The sequence below is a fragment of the Protopterus annectens genome, chromosome 4.part1 (assembly GCF_019279795.1).
Source record: "Protopterus annectens isolate FY-2018-M chromosome 4.part1, PAN1.0, whole genome shotgun sequence".
In the NCBI taxonomy this organism is placed as follows: Eukaryota; Metazoa; Chordata; order Ceratodontiformes; family Protopteridae; genus Protopterus; species Protopterus annectens.
Window position 1 is genome coordinate 999,914,011 of NC_056734.1, and position 19,298 is coordinate 999,933,308.

General features: G+C 41.7%; 1 protein-coding gene across 7 annotated transcripts in view; it reads left to right on the forward strand.

The window, feature by feature from the left end:
- RUBCN (rubicon autophagy regulator) overlaps nt 1-19,298 on the forward strand; it is a 2,564,006-nt gene that overhangs the window by 1,095,512 nt on the left and 1,449,196 nt on the right. For all 7 annotated transcript variants that reach the window (XM_044070705.1, XM_044070707.1, XM_044070708.1 and 4 more), the window contains one exon: nt 7,233-7,434. In XM_044070705.1, coding sequence (XP_043926640.1) covers nt 7,233-7,434 — 202 coding nt within the window. The remainder of the gene's footprint in view (nt 1-7,232; nt 7,435-19,298) is intronic.

Here is a 19,298-nt window from a genome sequence, read left to right on the forward strand (position 1 = left end):
CTGAGGATGTCTCTTTTGCTGACATCCTTGAAATCCTGAAACAGAGGGGGAACTGGTCCACCCTTAACCCTTCAGAGGACGAGTCTGTTTACCTTGAGGCGTTTGGCTCTCGCCCTTCCACCTCCTGGGTGTCCCCTCCCTTTGACCCCCTTATGGAAGTGGTGGCAAGGAAGGCTTGGACGGCCCCTGATTCAGTGGAACCTACCCCAAGGAGGCCGTCAAAATTTATTACTGCCCCTAAAGAGAAAGAGTTTCTATCTAAAGGTGTCTCTGTTGATGCCATGGTGGTGGCCGCAGCCACTAAGAAGGAGTTAGCTGATCCTTCAGTACCTGTCCATCCTCCTAATAAGGAGTCTAGGACCATGGACAGGTACGGTAAGCAGATGTTTTCATCAGCGACCTTTTCAATGCGGTCGCTGAACTACTTGTGTCACTTCACACGTCTCCAGAGAGATTTGCTCAAGGATATGGGTGAGGCCATGTAGGATCCAACAGCTGAGGGGTTCCAAGACAAAATGAACTTCCAGTTGGCAACCCTCAATTCGAATGTCAACTCCTCCATGCGGCTTATCTCATATGCGGCGAGTAGGGCCGCAGGCACAGGTGTAGCTTTACGACGTCACGCCTGGATGCGGCTTTGCAATTTTGCGGACCCTTTCAAGGCATCCTTCACCAATTCCCCCTTTGATGGCTCAACGTTGTTTGGACCTCAGGTGAAGGATACATTGACTAGGTGCGAGCAGGAAGGTAAGACTCTCTCTGCCGTGGGAGTCCATTTTTCTACTCCTTCTAGACCTTATCCAAAAGGTCAGAGGGGAGGAAAAATGTGTTTCCGCAAACCACAGGGAGTCTCATGTGACGCACAAGGTCGATTCCCCTCTAGAGGCAGAGGGGGGAATAACAGTAGACGCCGCCCTAGGGGCAGAGGTGGTCCGCAAAACCAGGGTAGCAGAGAAACTTTCTGTGATAAACCCTTTCAGCATCCCTGAGGAGCTTGCCCGGCTGTCCACCTTCGGAGGCAGTCAGGGGAAGATTATCACTGTACCCAAAAGCCTGGCTTTCCCTCACTCAAGACAAATGGGTGCAGTCAATCATATCCGAGGGTTACAAAATTACCTTTATTCACATCCCATCCCAACCCAAAGGATCCCTTCCAGACGTTCCACCCAGTCTAAGGGAACAAGCAGCATTAGAAATATCAAAGCTGCTGTCAAAAAGAGCTATCCAACCAGTCCCAGCAGACCAGCAAGGATCCGGAATCTACTCCAAATTCTTTTTGGTACCAAAAACAGGGACTGGAGACCAATACTGGATCTCAGCAAGTTAAACAATTATATCAAAAACAAAATTCGGATGGTCACGCTACAGTCCATTCTACCCTTCTTGGGTCAGGACAATTGGATGTGCTCGATAGACCTTCAGGATGCGTACTACCATATCAAAATGCACAGACGCTCCAGGAGGTTTCTCCGCTTCAGGCTGGGAGCCAGTCACTACCAGTTCAGATGCCTGCCCTTTGGTCTCACTACAGCCCCCCGAGTGTTTACCAAATGCATGGCAGTGGTCGCGGCTCACTTGAGACGTCAAGGATTCCAGGTATTTCCATATTTGGATGACTGGCTCCTTACCGCCACCACCAGACATCAACTGCTTCTATCCAGAGACTTCACCATCCAAACTTGCCAAGCTCTAGGCATTTCAATAAATTTCGAAAAATCTGCCTTGTCGCCTTGTCCATCTATTACCTTTATAGGCACCACCTTAGACACAGTCCATCTTTCCGCCAGACTTACAGAGCAAAGAATATTAGATATCCGCAAACAAGTTTACCTTCTACTTCAATGCAAGAAGGTCAAAGCCAGGGTAGTCTTGAAGGTATTAGGACTCATGGCAGCTACTATTACACTTCTCCCCTTAGTTCATTTTCACATGCGGATCCTCCAGTGGATGCTGTTTACTCAATGGTCCTTCCAACAGCTCCCGATGTCTCACATCATTCTACTAACTCAATCATGCAAGAATCACCTGTCTTGGTGGATCACATCACCTCAAGTTCTCCAGGGCAGACCCTTCATTCTTCCCTCCCCAATCGCCACGGTGACAACGGACACCTCCCTGATCGGGGGGGGGGGGCATTATCAGGGTAGGACAGTCCAGGGCACGTGGCAACCTTTCGATTGCCACTTGCACATAAATGTCTTAGAGATGAGAGCAGTGCTTTTAGCATTGCAAGCCCTTCAGGACTCTCTTCTCACAGGGACTATTGCAATTCAGATGGACAACATGTCTGTAGTGTGGTACATCAGTAAACAGGGCGGAACCAAGTCCTACCCCTTATGTCGAGAGGCACTCAGACTTTGGCAGTGGGCGATTTCCTCTCAGCGTTTTCTGATAGCAATGCACATTCCCAGGAAGTCCAACGTGATTGCGGACAAGTTGAGCAGGGCCATTCTCATGCCTCACGAGTGGTTTCTAAAAAAATCAGTGCTGGAAGGAGTCTTCCAAAGATGGGGCCAGCCTTGCTGCGATCTTTTTGCTACTCCCCAAAACAGCAAGTGTCACGACTTCTTCACTCTCTTCCCGTTACCAGGCCATCCCACCAGAGACGCTGTAGTCCACGATTGGCCCCGGGGACTTCTGTATGCTTTTCCCCCCTTTCCACTGATCTCTCAATTAATTCAGAAAGCTATCACCTTGAGAGTTACCATGATCCTCATTGCCCCTTACTGGCCTCGACAGATATGGTTTCCGTTCCTCCATCATTACCTGTTGGAGCAGCCTTGGCATCTGGACCCGGTGCCAGATCTTTTGACCCACCAGTCGGGCCAGCTGCATCACTCCCTGCAATCTCTCAACCTCACAGCGTGGTTTCTCCGATTCCTACCCTAGCCAGGCTTCCCTTAATCTCTCATTCGGTCCGTAACATCCTGATAGCCTCTCACAAGTCTTCTACCAGGAGGATTTATAATAGTAAGTGGAAACGTTTTTCCTTCTGGGCAGCATAAAAAAATATAGACCCCTTCACTGCACCTATCCAGTCTATCCTAGACTTTCTGGCAGAGCTATTTCATTCGGGCTCTTCCTCATCTACCATTAGAGTACAACTAGCTGCTATATCTAACTTTCATGTAGGTGTCTCGGACTCCAGTATCATGTCCCATAAACTCTGCAAAGCCTTTCTAAGAGGTGTCTTTTTGCTCAAGCCCCCAATCAAAGATCCCCCACCTCAGTGGGACTTGAATTTGGTCCTAGCATCCTTGATTCTCCCCCCCTTTGAACCAGCGGCTTCATGCCCTCTTAAGTTGCTCTCATGGAAAGCACTTTTTCTAGTAGCCATAACTTCAGCTAGAAGGGTTTCTGAACTTCATGCTCTTTGCAGTCGTCCTCCTTACTTAGTTTTTCATAAAGACAGGGTGTCCCTCTGGACTAATCCGTCCTTCTTGCCTAAGGTTTCCTCTGAGGCAAACCTAAACCAGATGATTGATCTCCCCGTCTTCTTCCCTAATTATTCCAACAGGTCGGAACAAAAGTTACATTTTCTAGATGTTCACTGCCAACTTAGATATTATTTAGACAGGACTAAACAGTTCAGGAAATCTGATCAGCTTTTCCTGTCTTATGCGGAAGGGAAATTGGGCCTTCCAGTTACTAAAGTGTCCCTTTCAAGATGGCTTACCTCTATAATTACCTTCATCTATGAAATCAGACATCAAAAACTGCCTTCAAGACCTAGAGCTCATTCAACTAGGGCATTAGCTACATCTGTAGCTTTTCAGGACAGGCTACCAATAGATTCCATTTGTGCAGCAGCCACATGGGCTTCTCCTCATACCTTTATTTTGCATTACAAATTGGACATGGCCTCCAGAAACCGTGCCAACTTTGGTTCCACTGTTCTCAAGAGTCTGTTCCGATAGGCCACCCGGGGTAAGGTGCTAGGGACGCGGTCCCATCCAGCAAGAATGAAGGCGAGATTGACAACTTAACATTAAGAAGTTATGTACCTACCATAACGTTCCATGTTAGTTGTCTTCTACTCGCCTTCTTTCTTGCGTCCCACTCTCCTTCCCCCTAGCCTGGACAGACAGATAGGAATATTTGGGATCTTCCATTGGGATTTTTTCCTTCCCACATGTTCTACCACCTCTATTCTCCCTTTTTATGTTTGTGGTAGTTTACCTACAGTTTTATATATAGAGGTGGATTCCTTTTCTCTCTTCTCCATTCTATGAAGACCAGAACTGCTTGGTTTTAGCTATCAAACGAGATCTGAGTAGTTAGCGCCTAGCATTGTGGGATATAGGGGAGCCTCGAGCTGGTGGAATAAGCTCTCGAGCTTTAGTATTGGCAGAGTCGGAGCCGAGGGTCGGCTCCGAACCCATCCAGCAAGAAAGAAGGCGAGAAGAAGACAGCTAACATGGAACGTTATGGTAGGTACATAACTTCTTATTTTCTTTCCCTGGAAATTTGTCAGCACTCATATTTGCTGACATATTAAGCGAATGCTTGAGATGGATGTGTACATTACCTTTATGCTTTGAATCTTCACCCCGGTGCAGTGTGTGCAGCAGTTTCTTGTAATACTGTACAGGGAGCTTTTTCAAGCATGTATTGCTGCATTAGCAAGGACAACCTACAGGCTTGTATAGCTACACTTTTTATTATTTTGTCAGTTCTGTACAGAGCAAACTTATGAAACGTTCTGATATACTTAATAAATATCAGAATATTATGTTTAGTGTGTTGAACTATCGGAAAATGTATTTTATTAATTTTGTAGCAGAAATGGAACTTTTAGAAGCACAGATTGCCATTCCTTTTATTTTGGTATTCGTTCACACAGCATGAAATGTATGGATGCGTATCCAAATTTATTTTGTTGAAAACTGTTGTAAAAAAAATCTGTTGGTAGTATTTAGTTATTCCATTTTTGTTCATTGAATAAAATTAAGGTCAAAGTTGCAATTAGAAATTGAAAAACTACAACATTTGCAAATCATTCAGTTAACTATCGTTTCTGTTCCGGGTGATGGATATTAAAGCTGTTAGGAATAGTAATTATATAGCAGAATTGTAACATCAGGTGTAATACAGTGTTTTGTATGGTAAGTAAGATTTTCAGTCTTTCTAATTGTGTTATAAAAGTGGAATTAAAATGAAAATATTCTTAAATTCAAGATGCAGCTGATTTTTTGCATCTCAAGATGGGAGCATAATTTAAAGAAAATTTTAAGTCAAGCTCTCTGTAATTCCCTAAATGTCAGACTATTTTGGAGTTAACCCTTTCTAGTCAGGGAGTAAAAATGGCCAACAACACTCATGTAATGAGGGATGAATTTCTTGCACATGCTTAATTGTAAAAGGGTTATTGAGTTTTGAGAAGGCTTTTTGATCTTCAGACTCCAGGAATTATTCTGTACTTTTGTACATAAACTTCTTGATTATTGTATTAGTTCTACTCTCTGAACTGACTGGCTCTGCTGACCACAAAGTAAGCCCCACTCAACAATTAATGGATGTCTTTTGAAATGACTCATCTGCTTCTGTAATCCTTTCTTCGTCCAGTACTTTTTAGTCTGCTGAAAATAGGTACCAACTTACACTTCATATGCTGAATGAGCAATCTCGTTTTTCCTTAGGTCCACATGAATAGGAAAACAAACTAGCTTATTTTCTTTGCTCCTCAGGTGGAGCCTAACCTAAGTAGTACTTGCTTAAGTGCACTGAGAGCTGCATTTTCATTGAACTGATTATTGGGCAGTTCATTGGAAGTATATTCTCTACTTGGGGCTGACTCTTTGCACTGCTTGCTTCTGCTGTATTCCCGTGGTGGTCATTTGCACTGCAGCCTTTTGGTTATCAATGTATATGTTTCCTAGGCACTGGTAGGGCATCTTCTGTTTTCTTTTTAGTGAGTGTATGTTTTTGCTGGCATTACCCCCTGGTCATGTGAGGCAGGTCACTGGCAATTTAGGTATGCTTGCCCCTTAGCTCTGACACAGGGATAAAGTAAGGGACCTAAAGGGTGGATGCCTCAAGGAGGGATAGTTAAGATTTAAAGAAGAAAAAATTCAGTATTGTGTTCACCCACTGCAGAGGGTCCTGTTGGATATAAATATGTGATTGATGCATAAAAAGATAAAGTGCGCTTTATTACAAAGTGGTGAACAATTTCCGGAGCTGCCATCTGCAGCTGTTCCCTTTGTATGCCCATGTACTTTCCCATGTTCTATTCAGCTTTTGGTAGCAGCACAGGATCACATTCTCTATGTTTTACTTTTTCTTTTCATCCTGTCCAGCTGCTGCAGTTGGATACACTAAACAGCTCACAGTCATGTTGTAAGTTCTTGCTCTCTCATGCATTTTTTCTCCTTGCCAGTCTCCTACGTAGAATATAGACAGCCTTCTTCCCATCCAGTCTTTCAGATGATGTATATTTTAACATTTAGCTCATCATGTTTTGAAGTTAAATGAATAATGTTGCTTATTTCAATTAATACTTTGTCATTCCTACCAGCTCAGCGATCCTTCTCCAAAAATTACATTACAGTTGTTGGCACTGCTGACTGATTCCTCTTCATATCCAGTCTCTCTTTAGAAATAATAAGCTGTTCAGCCTCATTAGTCTCAGACATTTAGAATATATTTTAGTACAAATAACTTAGTCTCACATTTTACATGCAGCACTTGTTTTTGTCTGAATTTGGATAACTCTGTAACACCATTCTATGGCATATGATATAGTATAATCTCTTTGTAAGCCAATGGTAACTTAAATTAATTGGTTAGAATGGTATCAGATAAAGAAGCTGCTGATGGCCAGCTTCCATCGTGTACATTTCTTGTAGGAGTTTTTGCACTTTAAAGGGTTGTGTGTTTCACACCATCACAGTTATTCTTAGTAAAGAAGAGGTAAAATTGGTTATGACATAATGTAAAAAAAGCTTGTTGCTCTAGTGTGTTGTTTAATGGGATTTCTCCACATAACCTGCTCATCCGGAAGGAGCAAATATGGTGAACAAGCAGCTGACCACCAAGTAATAAGGTCAGTAGATGGTATCAAAATATTTTTAAAAATAATTGTTGAGATGAGTTTCAAGTGTGGAACAGATGTTTTGAAGCAAAATGTTACCTTTAGGTTTTTGTAGGAGATTTCACATACCTTTAAGTTTAAAAGTCTGTGAAAATTCAGCGTTGCATGCTTTCTGACATTTCTTATCCTTTTTGTGTAGGAGAATGCCCATTTTAGCATCTGTGAGTCTCTGATTGCCGCCATAGAACTGATGAAGTGCAACATGATGTGGAGACAGCTAGAGGAAGAGGAGGAGGAGAGTGATAAAGAGATACAGGAGTTGAAGCAGAAGATCCGCATTAGGAGGCAGCAGATCCGCAACACAAAGCTGTTGCCCAGCTATCAGGATGCTGACTCTGACAGTATGTATTTCAAAGGCTGCATTCAGGTCTTATGGCTGTATATCTTGGGTCGGGAGTAGGTGGCATGCTCAGCAACACTATTAAGTGGCACACATGCATTGAGTCAGTGACATCTGGCTGTTAAAACGGGAGATTACAGGAGTCACCTGCAGGATAAGTTATTGCCACTGGGTAGTAGAGTATTACTGTAAAAAAGTTGCACTTTTGCACTTTGTGTAGTACATCATTTTCTTGTCAGTATCCTTACTGTTGCTGATATACTGTGTGCAAAAGTGGATGCTATCCAGGGGGTGTGTAGTGGTCCCTGTGAAGATGACTTATCCCAGTAGTCACCTGTCATTCCATTTTCACTACAGCAAGTGCATCCCCTTTTAGCCTTAAGCCACTGTTAAATAGCAAGACTCTTCACAATTTTGTTGCTTTCACAAAAAGCAACAATAGAACAGCGAAATATCCCAAAACTGGTACAGGGCTAAAAAACTTCAGCACAGCTCGAACAGTGATCTCAGTGAAGGAGTTCACTGTTCGAGCTGTGCTGACGTTTTTTAGCCCTGTACCAGTTTTGGGAACTTTGTTGCTTTGTTACACTTCTGTTTAGTCCAAAACATGCCAGAGTCCAAGGCATTGGCCTCACTGAATCCTTTGTTATCCAAATGGTTTCCAGGACAAAGCTGCATTAGATGCATGGCCCACAAGGATTCTTAAAATACTACTGTTCTGGTTGTCTTTAATTTGAAGATCAGCAGGTCCCTCTTTGCTGTGTGTATGAATCCTTTGTATGGCTCAGTATCTCTTTTTTTTTTACAGGATATGAGGTATGTGTTGTACTGCATTTTGGCTGGTGGTACTGAAGCGATATAGAAACTTGCCATACATTTTGCTTTCATTTGGGCCTCTTTGAATGCACACTGACCAAGAGGTGGCTATTTACAGGTGCAGTATAGGATAACATAAAGAATAAGAGATGGTTTTCTGGTTCAGTTTTGCAGTAGGCATGCTGCAGAGCACTCTGCAATTCAAAACCTGGATTGTGAGACCTCAGAACTGTACCAAAACTCAGCAGCATTTAGAACTGTGTGTGTATTGACCTGGGAACAGTTAATGTGGCATATTGCCAAATACTGCATAGCCTAAATTTTAACCATGGTGTGCATTGCAACTTGTACAGATACATGTACAGGAAGACTGTTTTTATGTAGAGATGTGGCCATGTTTCCTCATGACACGGTTGCAGTTTACTTATAAAACTGATCTTTGCCAGTGTGCACATCACACTGAGCTCCTGTTCATAGTACTCGCATCCCTGTCCCTTGCAGTGCTGTTATATACTCAATATGTTCACATTCTGCAGATGACTTCCTCCCAGGTTCATATTTTGGGTTTGAGAAGTGTTGATTGACTGAAGGGAATCCCTGCTAAAGCATACTCCATTTATATGCAAATAGTGTAGTAAATAAATCATCCTACAGGGGCACAGCAGTTATAACACTCAGAATTGTAAGGTAAACAGCATCCCAGGATCACTTTTTATGCTGTGTAGTATACTTTAGATTTTAAGGATTCACTATGCATGGTATTTCAGGCATTCGACTTTATATGAGAAATCAGCCAGTTATGTGTTAAGTTCACAGTTGAACAGCTGTACTCAAACACCATGGAGCGGTGCAAAGAAACAATTTAGAGCTTTTGTCCCTTTTCAGCGGACTTCTTCAGAATAAATAAATATGTTCCACACTTTCCTATTTAAAGAAGTGTGAATCGTGACAAATGAAGCCATAACACTGCCAGTTTCACAAAACTTAAAAAATGTGTATTATACATATTTTATATTTTGTATAACCTCTTGGATTTAAAAAATGGATTTGATGTTAACAGTACAATTATGCCCTGGTGGTTTATTGGCTTGGAATCTCAGTTGCCACAATGCTTCCCACTCTTCTATCTTTTTTTAAGTCACCCCTTCTTAAATCTGGTATAATCCTTTCAAGCCTATGGAAAAAAAATCCTATGATATGGTTTATTTAAATATGTCTGTGTAACACATTCTTGACTAAATGTCATATCGATCTTCAAATATTTTCTTTTAGATTCATAGATTCATAGATTTGTACTAGGCTATTAAAGTTATGGCTGGTCATATGTATATAAAATGAATCACACTGGGGCACACTGTGCTAAATAAATTATACCTCTTATTTGACAATTAATACAATGTCCAGTAAGAAATATTTCCCCTTAAAAGGCATATAAACAAACTTATCATCCATAATAAATTGACATACTTTGCAAGAAACACAATATCTTTGTTAATAAAATACTTTTTATCCAACATATATTGTGTCTATGAAAAATCTCTTTAAAATGGTTCTTTTTATAACTTTTTATCTAACATGTCATCTCTATTAAAAATCTCTTTAAAATGGTTCTTTTTAATTGCTTCTTCGGATCTATCTCCTATTACTTTATACAAGTCAGAATTGGCCTTAATAATCTTCCAGCTATGAGTTAATATCTTATAAATCCCTTTGGAGTTGACAAGCATGTACCCAAAGGAAAAAAAAAAAAAAAACGTTTTGAATGCTTTTTTCTTTCAGTAACATGTAATATTAGAAATTCCCTTAATAATAATAGGGGGATATTGTGCGCTTCTGTTGTCAATAACATATTTTGCAGTTCCTTCAGAATTCTTTATAGGATTACCTCTAGCAACATATAATTTAATAATGTTGTTAACTTCAATTGAAAATTCAGGGTCACTAGTAGTTAGCCTAGACACCCTAATAAATTGGCTTTTTGGTATATTTTATTTATAAACTAGGGTGATTGCTTGTGTAAAGCAAAGTTATTTATAGAACTTTGCTTTCTATATATTTTACTCTTATGCCTTCTGTTATTTAAATCCTTAGTAATTTGAATGTCTAAAAGATTCTCTTTAGTTCATGCTTTTTGTAGTAGATCTATTTAAATTTTCAGCAAACTCTATGACTTCATTTGTGGTCCCACAAGGAGGCTGTGTAAGTTTTAAAATATGTATAATACATGTTTTAAAAGTCGCCTCACAGTAAGACATTGTCCCGTTCGATTCTCAGCTAGAGCGTCTTCTGTGTGGAGGCATGCGTGAATGGGCGTACCTTCGTTGAAGGTTGTGCGTCAGGGCTGGTAACTCGGCACGTAAAAATCCACTACCAAACATTAGCGGACTGCAGTTCCGCTGTGGCGACCCCTAACCGGGATAAGCCGAAAGACACAACAACATGTTTTAAAAGTTTTATATGCGGTGGTGGTGCTGCGGTAGCGTTGTCGTCTCACAGTAAGATGTTGTCCTGTTCGATTCTCAGCAAGAGCGTCTTCTGTGTGGAGACATGCGTGAATGGGCATGCCTTCGTTGAAGGTTGTGTGTCAGGGCCGGCAACTCGGCACGTAAAAAATCTACTGCCAATCATTAGCGGACCAGAGTTCCGCTGTGGCGACCCCTAACCGGGAAAAGCCGAAAGACGCAACAACAACAACATGTTTTAAAAGTTTTGTTAGAGTAATAGTGTCTTATGATTTTATTTGTCATGTAATGTGTATGTCTTTAAATTGGAAAGTGTGGAAAGCTGTAGTTATTCTGAAGATAGCCATTGAAAATGGATGAAAGTGGCCATATAATTTGTTTGTTGTGCCATTTTGATGTGTTTTGGTGTTTCAGGTGATCAGTTTATATCATTTGCCAGTTTGAGGTGCTTTGTGTTGAGCTGTGCATACTGCTTGTAAAATGACAGCTGTGAACAGGCTTCTCTGGTGCATACCTCACTGCTTCAGTCATCCATACCTGTTCAGCCATGCATATTGTGCCATGATGGCTGGAATACAGTTTAACATGTGATGGTAAATAGATGGTCTTGCACAAAACAAATGCCAAAAATGCAATGAGAAATGCACTCTGAACAATGCACACACGTGACCATTTCTCTGACATCCACCAATCAGTCAAGCAATGCTTCTGCCCTGTGACGATTGATGCAGTCAGCAAGGCAGATGTTAACTACCTGCAGATGGTCCTAGAAAAGATAACTGTGTGTGGTCTGTTACCAGACGTTTCTGCAGATGCCTAGTTTTGCACTAAAAGACATGCATAGTGGTTAGTTGTATGCCTCTGCACCACTATTTACTTTTCAGATACTTGGCAGCCACATTATATACCTGCCTTCTTTATGATGGTATTCCAGAAGTGTGGCATTGGAAAATTCTGCCCTGTTGTAAAAAGATAATGTGTGCTGAATAGCACTGTATTCATTAGCGGTCCTAGATGTGCCAATGGCACGTGGTGGTTTCTGCCTTTGAATCCAGTATGGGCATTGCTAATGTTTCATGGTGGTACTGGTCAATAAGTAGAAGAGAGTGTATTGTTGACAGACTGTAATAAAATGTGGCTTGATTCTGTGCTGTGGATTAACTGCTCAGGAGCTAGTTTACAATGGCATGTGTTTTTAGGTGACAGTGGGACAAGTAGACCTATATTTAGGGTTGCTGCTGGGAAAGTGATACTTTCTTGCTCTTGACACTGAACCTGTAAGCATTCTGAAATGCATTCCCATCAAAGGCCTGCAAAATTAACAGAATGCAGTTCACTTAAGCCATTCATTTCATTCCCCAGTTGAAAAACTCATATGCTCAAACTAGTACAAAACCTTGTTCCAGTATTGTCTGTTTTTGTCAGATTCAACATCTGGGTTTCTGATCTAACCTTATTGCCATATACCGAAATATTGGATCCGAGACAGCTAACTTCTCCCTTATCCACAAATCCCCTTTCCTACCTGAATTACCTCAGATCTCATTTGCTGCCTGCCAGAAGTGTTGACCAAGAGCTCTGTCCCATTTATTGATGAGTGAGACTTTTGATCTTCCATGTTTGAACTATTTAGGCTTGTTAGAATTTTATAGAGTTAGGTTTTTCTGATAGTGTAATAATAGTGTTATTGCATATTTCTTAGTATTTTGCTGTTTGTTAGTGTGTGTTCTCAACTGATCAGTTTTATTCTCTAAGTAGTTAGGATTATATAGAAATAGATCTGTTGTCAATTTTCATTCTCTGCTCAACTGTTGGGTTCGGATCCAATCCTCAGATCGGACTCAGCCATTACTAAATCTCATGGGCACCAAAAAACTCTCAAGCTCCTTCCTTACCCACAATGCGCCAACCTCTAACATACCTCAGATCTCGTTTCCCTCTCTTCTTGAAAAGTGGTCTGCCTTAGCTCTCAAGTTTTCTCAGATAAGTGGGATTTTTTTCCTCTTAAAATTTTTCCCCTTATTTCTATTGTAAATCGCATTAATTTATTACTCCCTTACCCCACTCACACTTAGTGTAATATTTGTCTACCATCATTGGTAATGCTTTCTTTTTTTTCTCCTATTGTTACACAATAGTGCAGTCTTTCTTACTATTGCTGGTATTTCCCTTCTTTCACTCTATTCTTTAAAAAAAAAAAAAAAGTTTCCTTTTCTTTCTTTACCATTTTCTTATTGCCTGTGTGTCTGAAAAAAGGACCTTCGGTTTTTAAAAAATGTCAAAAGTATGAGCACAAACTGCTCCTTTCAGATGCCCATGTGTTATATGTTTACTGCCTAGGCCCACAACATCTCCAAGAGGATTGTTTAATTTGTAAACTTCAGTCCTAGAACAGTAGCTGACAGGAAGAATAAATTAATATTAAAGGGACTGCTTCCATCTACCTTTGCTGAAGCTATTTCTGGGGCTGAATCCCCAAAAACAAAAACTATGGTGCCTATGACTGAGTCTCTGACACCCTGTACTTCCTTGACTCCCTCTTTAAAACTGCCAGAGAAAAAGACAATATCAGATCCAAAACCTGCTCAGTTCCACTCGCCTTCAAGGAAATTCCTAGGTACAGGAAGTGCAAGAGAAAGCACGTAGACTCTCCACAAGAGTCGGTCACTGAGAATACAGATTTTGATGAAGAAGAGTCCCCACAATCACCTCCAGAAAACATCTCATTTAGAGACATTGTTGAGATCCTTAAGCAGATCCTGGTCCTCTAGTAACTCTTCAAAAAAAATCTGCATTTCTGGAGGCCTTTGGATATGGCCTGCCTACCTCCTGGGTTACTCTGCCCACTGATGAGCTCATTGATTTGGTCTCTAGGTGGGCATCGAAGGAACCTGACTCAGTTGAGCCAGTCCCTAAGAGACCAGATCGGATTCTGGCTCCACTTATTGGGAAGGAATTCTGGAGAAAGGGGGTGCCTTTGGATGTTATGGTCATTGCGGTGGCCATCAAGAAGGAACTTGCTGAAAAAGTTCCTCTGTTCATCCCTGTAACAGGGAGTTTAGGGTGATGAATCCATATGGGAAGCCTGTATATGCATCAGCGACCTTTGCACTTAGGTCACTGAACTATTTGGCACATTTTACCAGAATATTACGGGACTTGATCAAGGAACTTTCAAAATCCCTTTCAGGGACCATTACTGCTGAGGCTCAGTCTTCTCAGTTGGCTCCCCTCCAATCCATTTCAAATTCATCCATGAGGCTTTTCCAACATGCAGCTGAAGGTGTCTCAAGAGCAGCGGGTTCAGGCATATCCATTAGTAGGCATGCCTGGATGTGCTTATGTGATTTTGTGGAGCATTTTCAAGTCGTCATTCGGCAATGTACCCTTTAACAGCAGTTCGGCTTTTGGCTCAGAAGTGAAGGACACTGTCTCCAGGTGTGAAAAGGATTGAAAGACCCTCTCTGCAGTGGGCATATTATTTTCGACCCCTCAAAGATCCTTTTCTAGTAATGAATGAGGTGGTCAGAAAATGAGGTTCAGAAAGTTCCAGGGTCCTTTCCAGGGGTACATGTGTTAATAGTTTCCTTAGGAGCAGAAGGAGAAACTCTAATAGACGATGCCCATGCGGTTAAGGGGGCCCGCAAAACTAGGGTTCCAGGGATTCTTTCTCTGACAGACCGTATCAGCACTCCTGAAAGGAGGCCTGATTTGACCCCCAGTTCTTTCCCTGCACCAGAGAGCCTGGCTAGATGTAAAAAAAATACTTGGGTGCAGAGGATTATTTCCAGAGATTATACAATCCACTTTTCCCTTCCACCTCCAATTGTATGCAAAATTCCCGATGTTCCACCCAGTCAGAAGAGAGTAGCAGCACGAGAAATACAAAAGCTGCTAGAAAAAAAGTCATCCAAGAGGTCAAACCAGACTAGATAGAATCTGGAGCTTACTCAAGGTTTTTTTTATAGACAAAGAAGACAGGGGACTGGAGACCAATTTTGGACCTTAGCACCTTTAACAAGTCAGTTCGACATACAAAGTTTTGAATAGTCATAGTTCAGTCCATGCTACCCTTCTTGGCCAAGGACGATTGGATTTGCTCGATAGAACGTCCGGATGCAGATGATCCAGAAGGTATTTACACTTCCAGCTGGGAGCCAGTCACTGCCAGTTAGGAGCACTGCCCCTTGGCCTCACCACAGCCCCCACGGTGTTCACCAAATGCATGGCAGTGGTAGCAGCTCACTTGAGACTGAGTGTTTCCATATCTAGATGATTAGCTAATTACCGCTCTGACCAATCTGCTAATAAGAGCAAGAGATCAGATACTCCAGACTTGCTTCCTTCTGGGGATAAGCATAAATTACAATAAGTCTCACAACTAACTCAAATCTTGGAATTCATAGGAGCAGTCTTCAGCACAGTATCAGTGACAATGTCTCATCAGCACAGTATCAGTGACAACTTCTATTCCTGTCTCAAGGATAGAGACTATCAGATTCCAGGTCAGGAAAATAATTTGCAATACCAAAATTTCAGCCCAGTTGATCCTTCAGCCTTTGGGGATCAATGTCAGCTGCCATAATCTTAGTTCCTTTAGCAAGATTTCATACAAGGTTTTTTCAGTGGATGTCAGCAACACAGTGGTTAATTCTTTATCAACGCATGTCAGCACAAATAAGAATCACTCAGGCATGCAAGAGATACCTCTGGTGGTGGATTCAATCAGATCAGGTTCTACAAGGTCACCTTTTCATTCTCCCTCAACACAAGGCCATAATGACCACAGATGCATCCTAGATTGGATGGGGGGCACTTCTTGGGAAAATAGTCCAAGTCACTTAGCCCCCTGAAGAGGCCAATTTGCATTTCAATGATCTAGATATGATAGCAGTGCTCTTAGCATAGCAGTCCTTCCAGGATGTTCTCCCTTTAGGGGCAATTGCGATTCAATTGCGATTCAAACAGACAATGTCAGTAGTTTGGTGAATCAACAAACAAGGAGGAACCAGGTCTTACCTATTGTGTCGAGAAGCAGTCAGAGTTGGCAGTGAGCGATTTCATTCAACTGCTCTCTCATAGCAACGCACATTCTGGTAAAGTCCAGCGTGATAGCAGACAAGTTGAGCAGGTCCATTCTTCTGCCTCACAAGTTGTCCCTCAACATGAAAGTGACAGAAATGATTTTCATCAATGGGGCCAGCCTTGCTGCAATCTTTTTGCTTCTCTCCTAAACAAAAATGCAGTGCTACTTTGCCCTAATCCCCTCTCCGGGGGAATCACCGTGGGATGATGTACTCCATGATTGGCCCCCTAGTCTACTTTATGCTTACCCACCAATTTCCCCAATTCCAAAATTTGTACAGAAAGCTGCCAGGTTGAAGAGCAATGTTATCTTCATTGCACCAGCACTGGCCTCGACAGATTTGGTTTCCCTTCCATTGGCCTCGTCTGCTTTGCTAACCTTGGATTCTGGATCCAGTGCCAGACCTCCTGTCTCACCAAACAGGTATGATTCATCCGGCTATCTCAAACTTCAAGCTGACAGTGTAGTTTCTCCAATTCCTTTGCTAGCCAAACAACTGATGCTCTCTTCCCTAGTCTGTCATATTCTTTTATCTTCCCTTAAGTCTTGTAAAAGAAAACTTTACACAAGTAAATGGAAAAGGTTTGTTTACTGGGAACAACAAAAGCACATTGATCCCTTTTCAGCTCCGTTACAAAGTATACTTGAATTTTTAGCAAATATTTTAATGAGGGAGCTATCTCCTTGATTATTAAAGTTCAGTTATCAGCAATCTTTAATTTTCATATTGGATTTAAGAATTCTTCTTTTGCCTCCTGTAAACTTTGTAACGCGTTTTTGAGAGGCACACTTCTGTTGAGACCCATATATAAAGGCCCTACTACATCATGGGATTTGAACTTAGTACTACAGGCCCCAATTCATTCTCCCTTTGAACCAGCAGCAAAATGTGATCTTAAGATCCTGACCTGAAAATTTGTCTTTCTGGTGGCCATTACCTCTGCTAGAAGAGTTTCAGAACTTCAAGCATTGTCCTCTAAACTTCCCTACTTGATCTTTTATAAAGATAGTCACTTTACGTACCAACACTTTTTTCCTTCCCAAGGTGGTATCAGAATCCAATGTCTTCAATCCTTTAATTTGCCAGTTTTCTTTACTAAATTTGCAAATAAGGGTGAATATATGTTGCAGTAATAGTTGTTCACAGACCGTTATGTTTTACGTACACAGAACAAAAGAAGTTAGTAACACAGATCAATTATTTGTGTCCTTTGCAGATTCTAAATTGGTCAAACCAGTTGCAAAGGTAACTTTAGCCAAATGGTTGACAGATTGTATTTCATTTATCTATAACAAGCTGGATCCATCTTGACCAAAACCTTTAAAAGCCCACTCAACTTAGGTCCATAACAACTTCTTCAGTGTTTCTGTCTAGAACTTCCATGGGTGATGTATGTGCAGCTGCAACTTGGAACAATCCTCATACTTCTATCAGTCATTGCAAACTGTATGTGATCTTGAGGGGAAGAGCAGCCTTTGGCTCAGCTGTGCTCAGGAGTATCCTTCCTTAGAGTCTACATGGGATTTTAGGTAGCTGGGGACTCTGTCCCGACATTTGAGGATAGAATGAAAATTGACATCATATGATAAATTTATGTACTTATTATGTTCCATCTGTGTTGTCCATTTTCATTCTTCCTCAACTTCCCATCCACCAACCCTTTCCCATTAAATTTCTGAAATAAGAGATTATAAGAACACCACTGTCCTTAATATTGAGCTCAAGATGTGACCTTTCTGTCAGGAAAATTATAGAAGTACTTTATACCTTATGTAAAGCAGCCAAAAAGATCTGAGATATGCTAGGGGTTGGTGCATTATTGGTAAGGTAGAACCTTTAGAGTTTTTTGGTAGTTACAAGCTTTAGTAATGGCCGAGTCAGATCCGAAGATTGGATCCAAACCCAACAGCTGAGGAAGAATGAAAATGGACAACACAGATGGAAGGTTATGGTAAGTACATAACTTTTTTTGACAGTTTAAGATAGTTGAAATACTTTTGATAGTGTAATTCTTCTAATGTCTGGAAAATCTACAGGCTTCAATAAGTTTTCTCTTGTGGGCATAAAATCACACCTCAAGACCCACACTCAGTGTATATGTTGTTTGGCGCCTTCTCACTTATAGGATTTTTGTTCTATTTGTGCTGCTTTCAGCACCAGGACCCTCCAGGGAAGGAAAGAGAAGCTTATTTTGAAAGGGCTCCTTCCCCGTCAAACAAGGGTCCAAGATGCCTTCATTTCCAAAAGCACCCTCTGTCTCTCCTTTCTCTGACAGAAAGAAGGAAAATGAGAGAGAAAGGTGAAAGAGAAAAATGCCAGAGAAAGATCAAAGGATAAACCTAAAGAAAAGAGACCAGAAGACCATTCAGAAACCAAAGAAAAGGTCTCCAGCCCCTACAGCTGTTGTGGGTCTTGCACCTAAAGTTTTGAGACAGTCGGGTCCTACCGTCTCTAGGATCTGAACTCCCTCCTTGAAAACTTTTTTTTCTCTGGGGCCCATTAGTCTTGTCTTCATTCTCCCGTACTTCAGAAGATCCCTTCAAAGCCTGCTTCAATGTCTTTGTCTTCGATATCTGGTCAATCGACTACGAGTCGTACAGAGTTAGATGTTGATTTAGTAATTAAGTTTCCGAGGATTCAGATTGAGCTGGGAGTCCTCCCAGCTCCATCCCTGAGGAAAGGACTGGGATCAGGTCCTGCACCAACCGTACCTTTTCCGATGGTGTCTCCATTTCTGGAGCCAGTGTACATTGGGTTCAGCCTTCCTTCTGTACCAGCTTTAGAGCTGATAAGCCTGGAGACTTTGGCTTTGACTTCTTCCCTCAATATCTTAACACCAAATTACTCAAGTCAAGTAGAGTGCCAGAGTATCGGAGTAGATGCACCACCTATGGGGCTGACCATGAGAATTCTGGGGCCATCCCTACTGCTTGAGGCTTTGGCCTTGAATAGATTGGTTCTGAGGTTGTCCTCTGAGTAGTCAGCCCTTGGAGTCGAGAAAAGTACCGAATTTGCAGTTTTAGCTGGCTCTTCCTTTGTTCCATTGGCTGAATGTTCTTTTGAGGCTGCGGAGAGAGTCTTGGCTAGGCCAAGGTGACTGGTGTGTGCACAGAGTTTGGATCCATACAAACTTCCCCTGAAGGCTGCTCTTCCTTCCTCTTTCTGGTTATTGTGGACAGATGGAACCAGTTACCTTTGAGACTGCAAGCTGCACATCTGAATTCGATGCATCTCCTTCAGAAGTCCCAAGAAACATTCCTTGAAATAGGACATGCAAGCGGAAGGATATTTATTCCTGACCTAAGTCAGTCACAGAAAAAAACGACTGAGGTAGATGGAGGGAGAAGGCCCCAATGGTCCCCCCACCCACCAAAGACATTTCCTTTGGAGACATCATAGAACTAATGAAACAGAGGGGTGATGGTCTACTGAAACTCATGATGATTGCTATTTCTTTCTTTCCTTTCTTATACTGTTTTGGTATTTCTCCTTTTCATTTG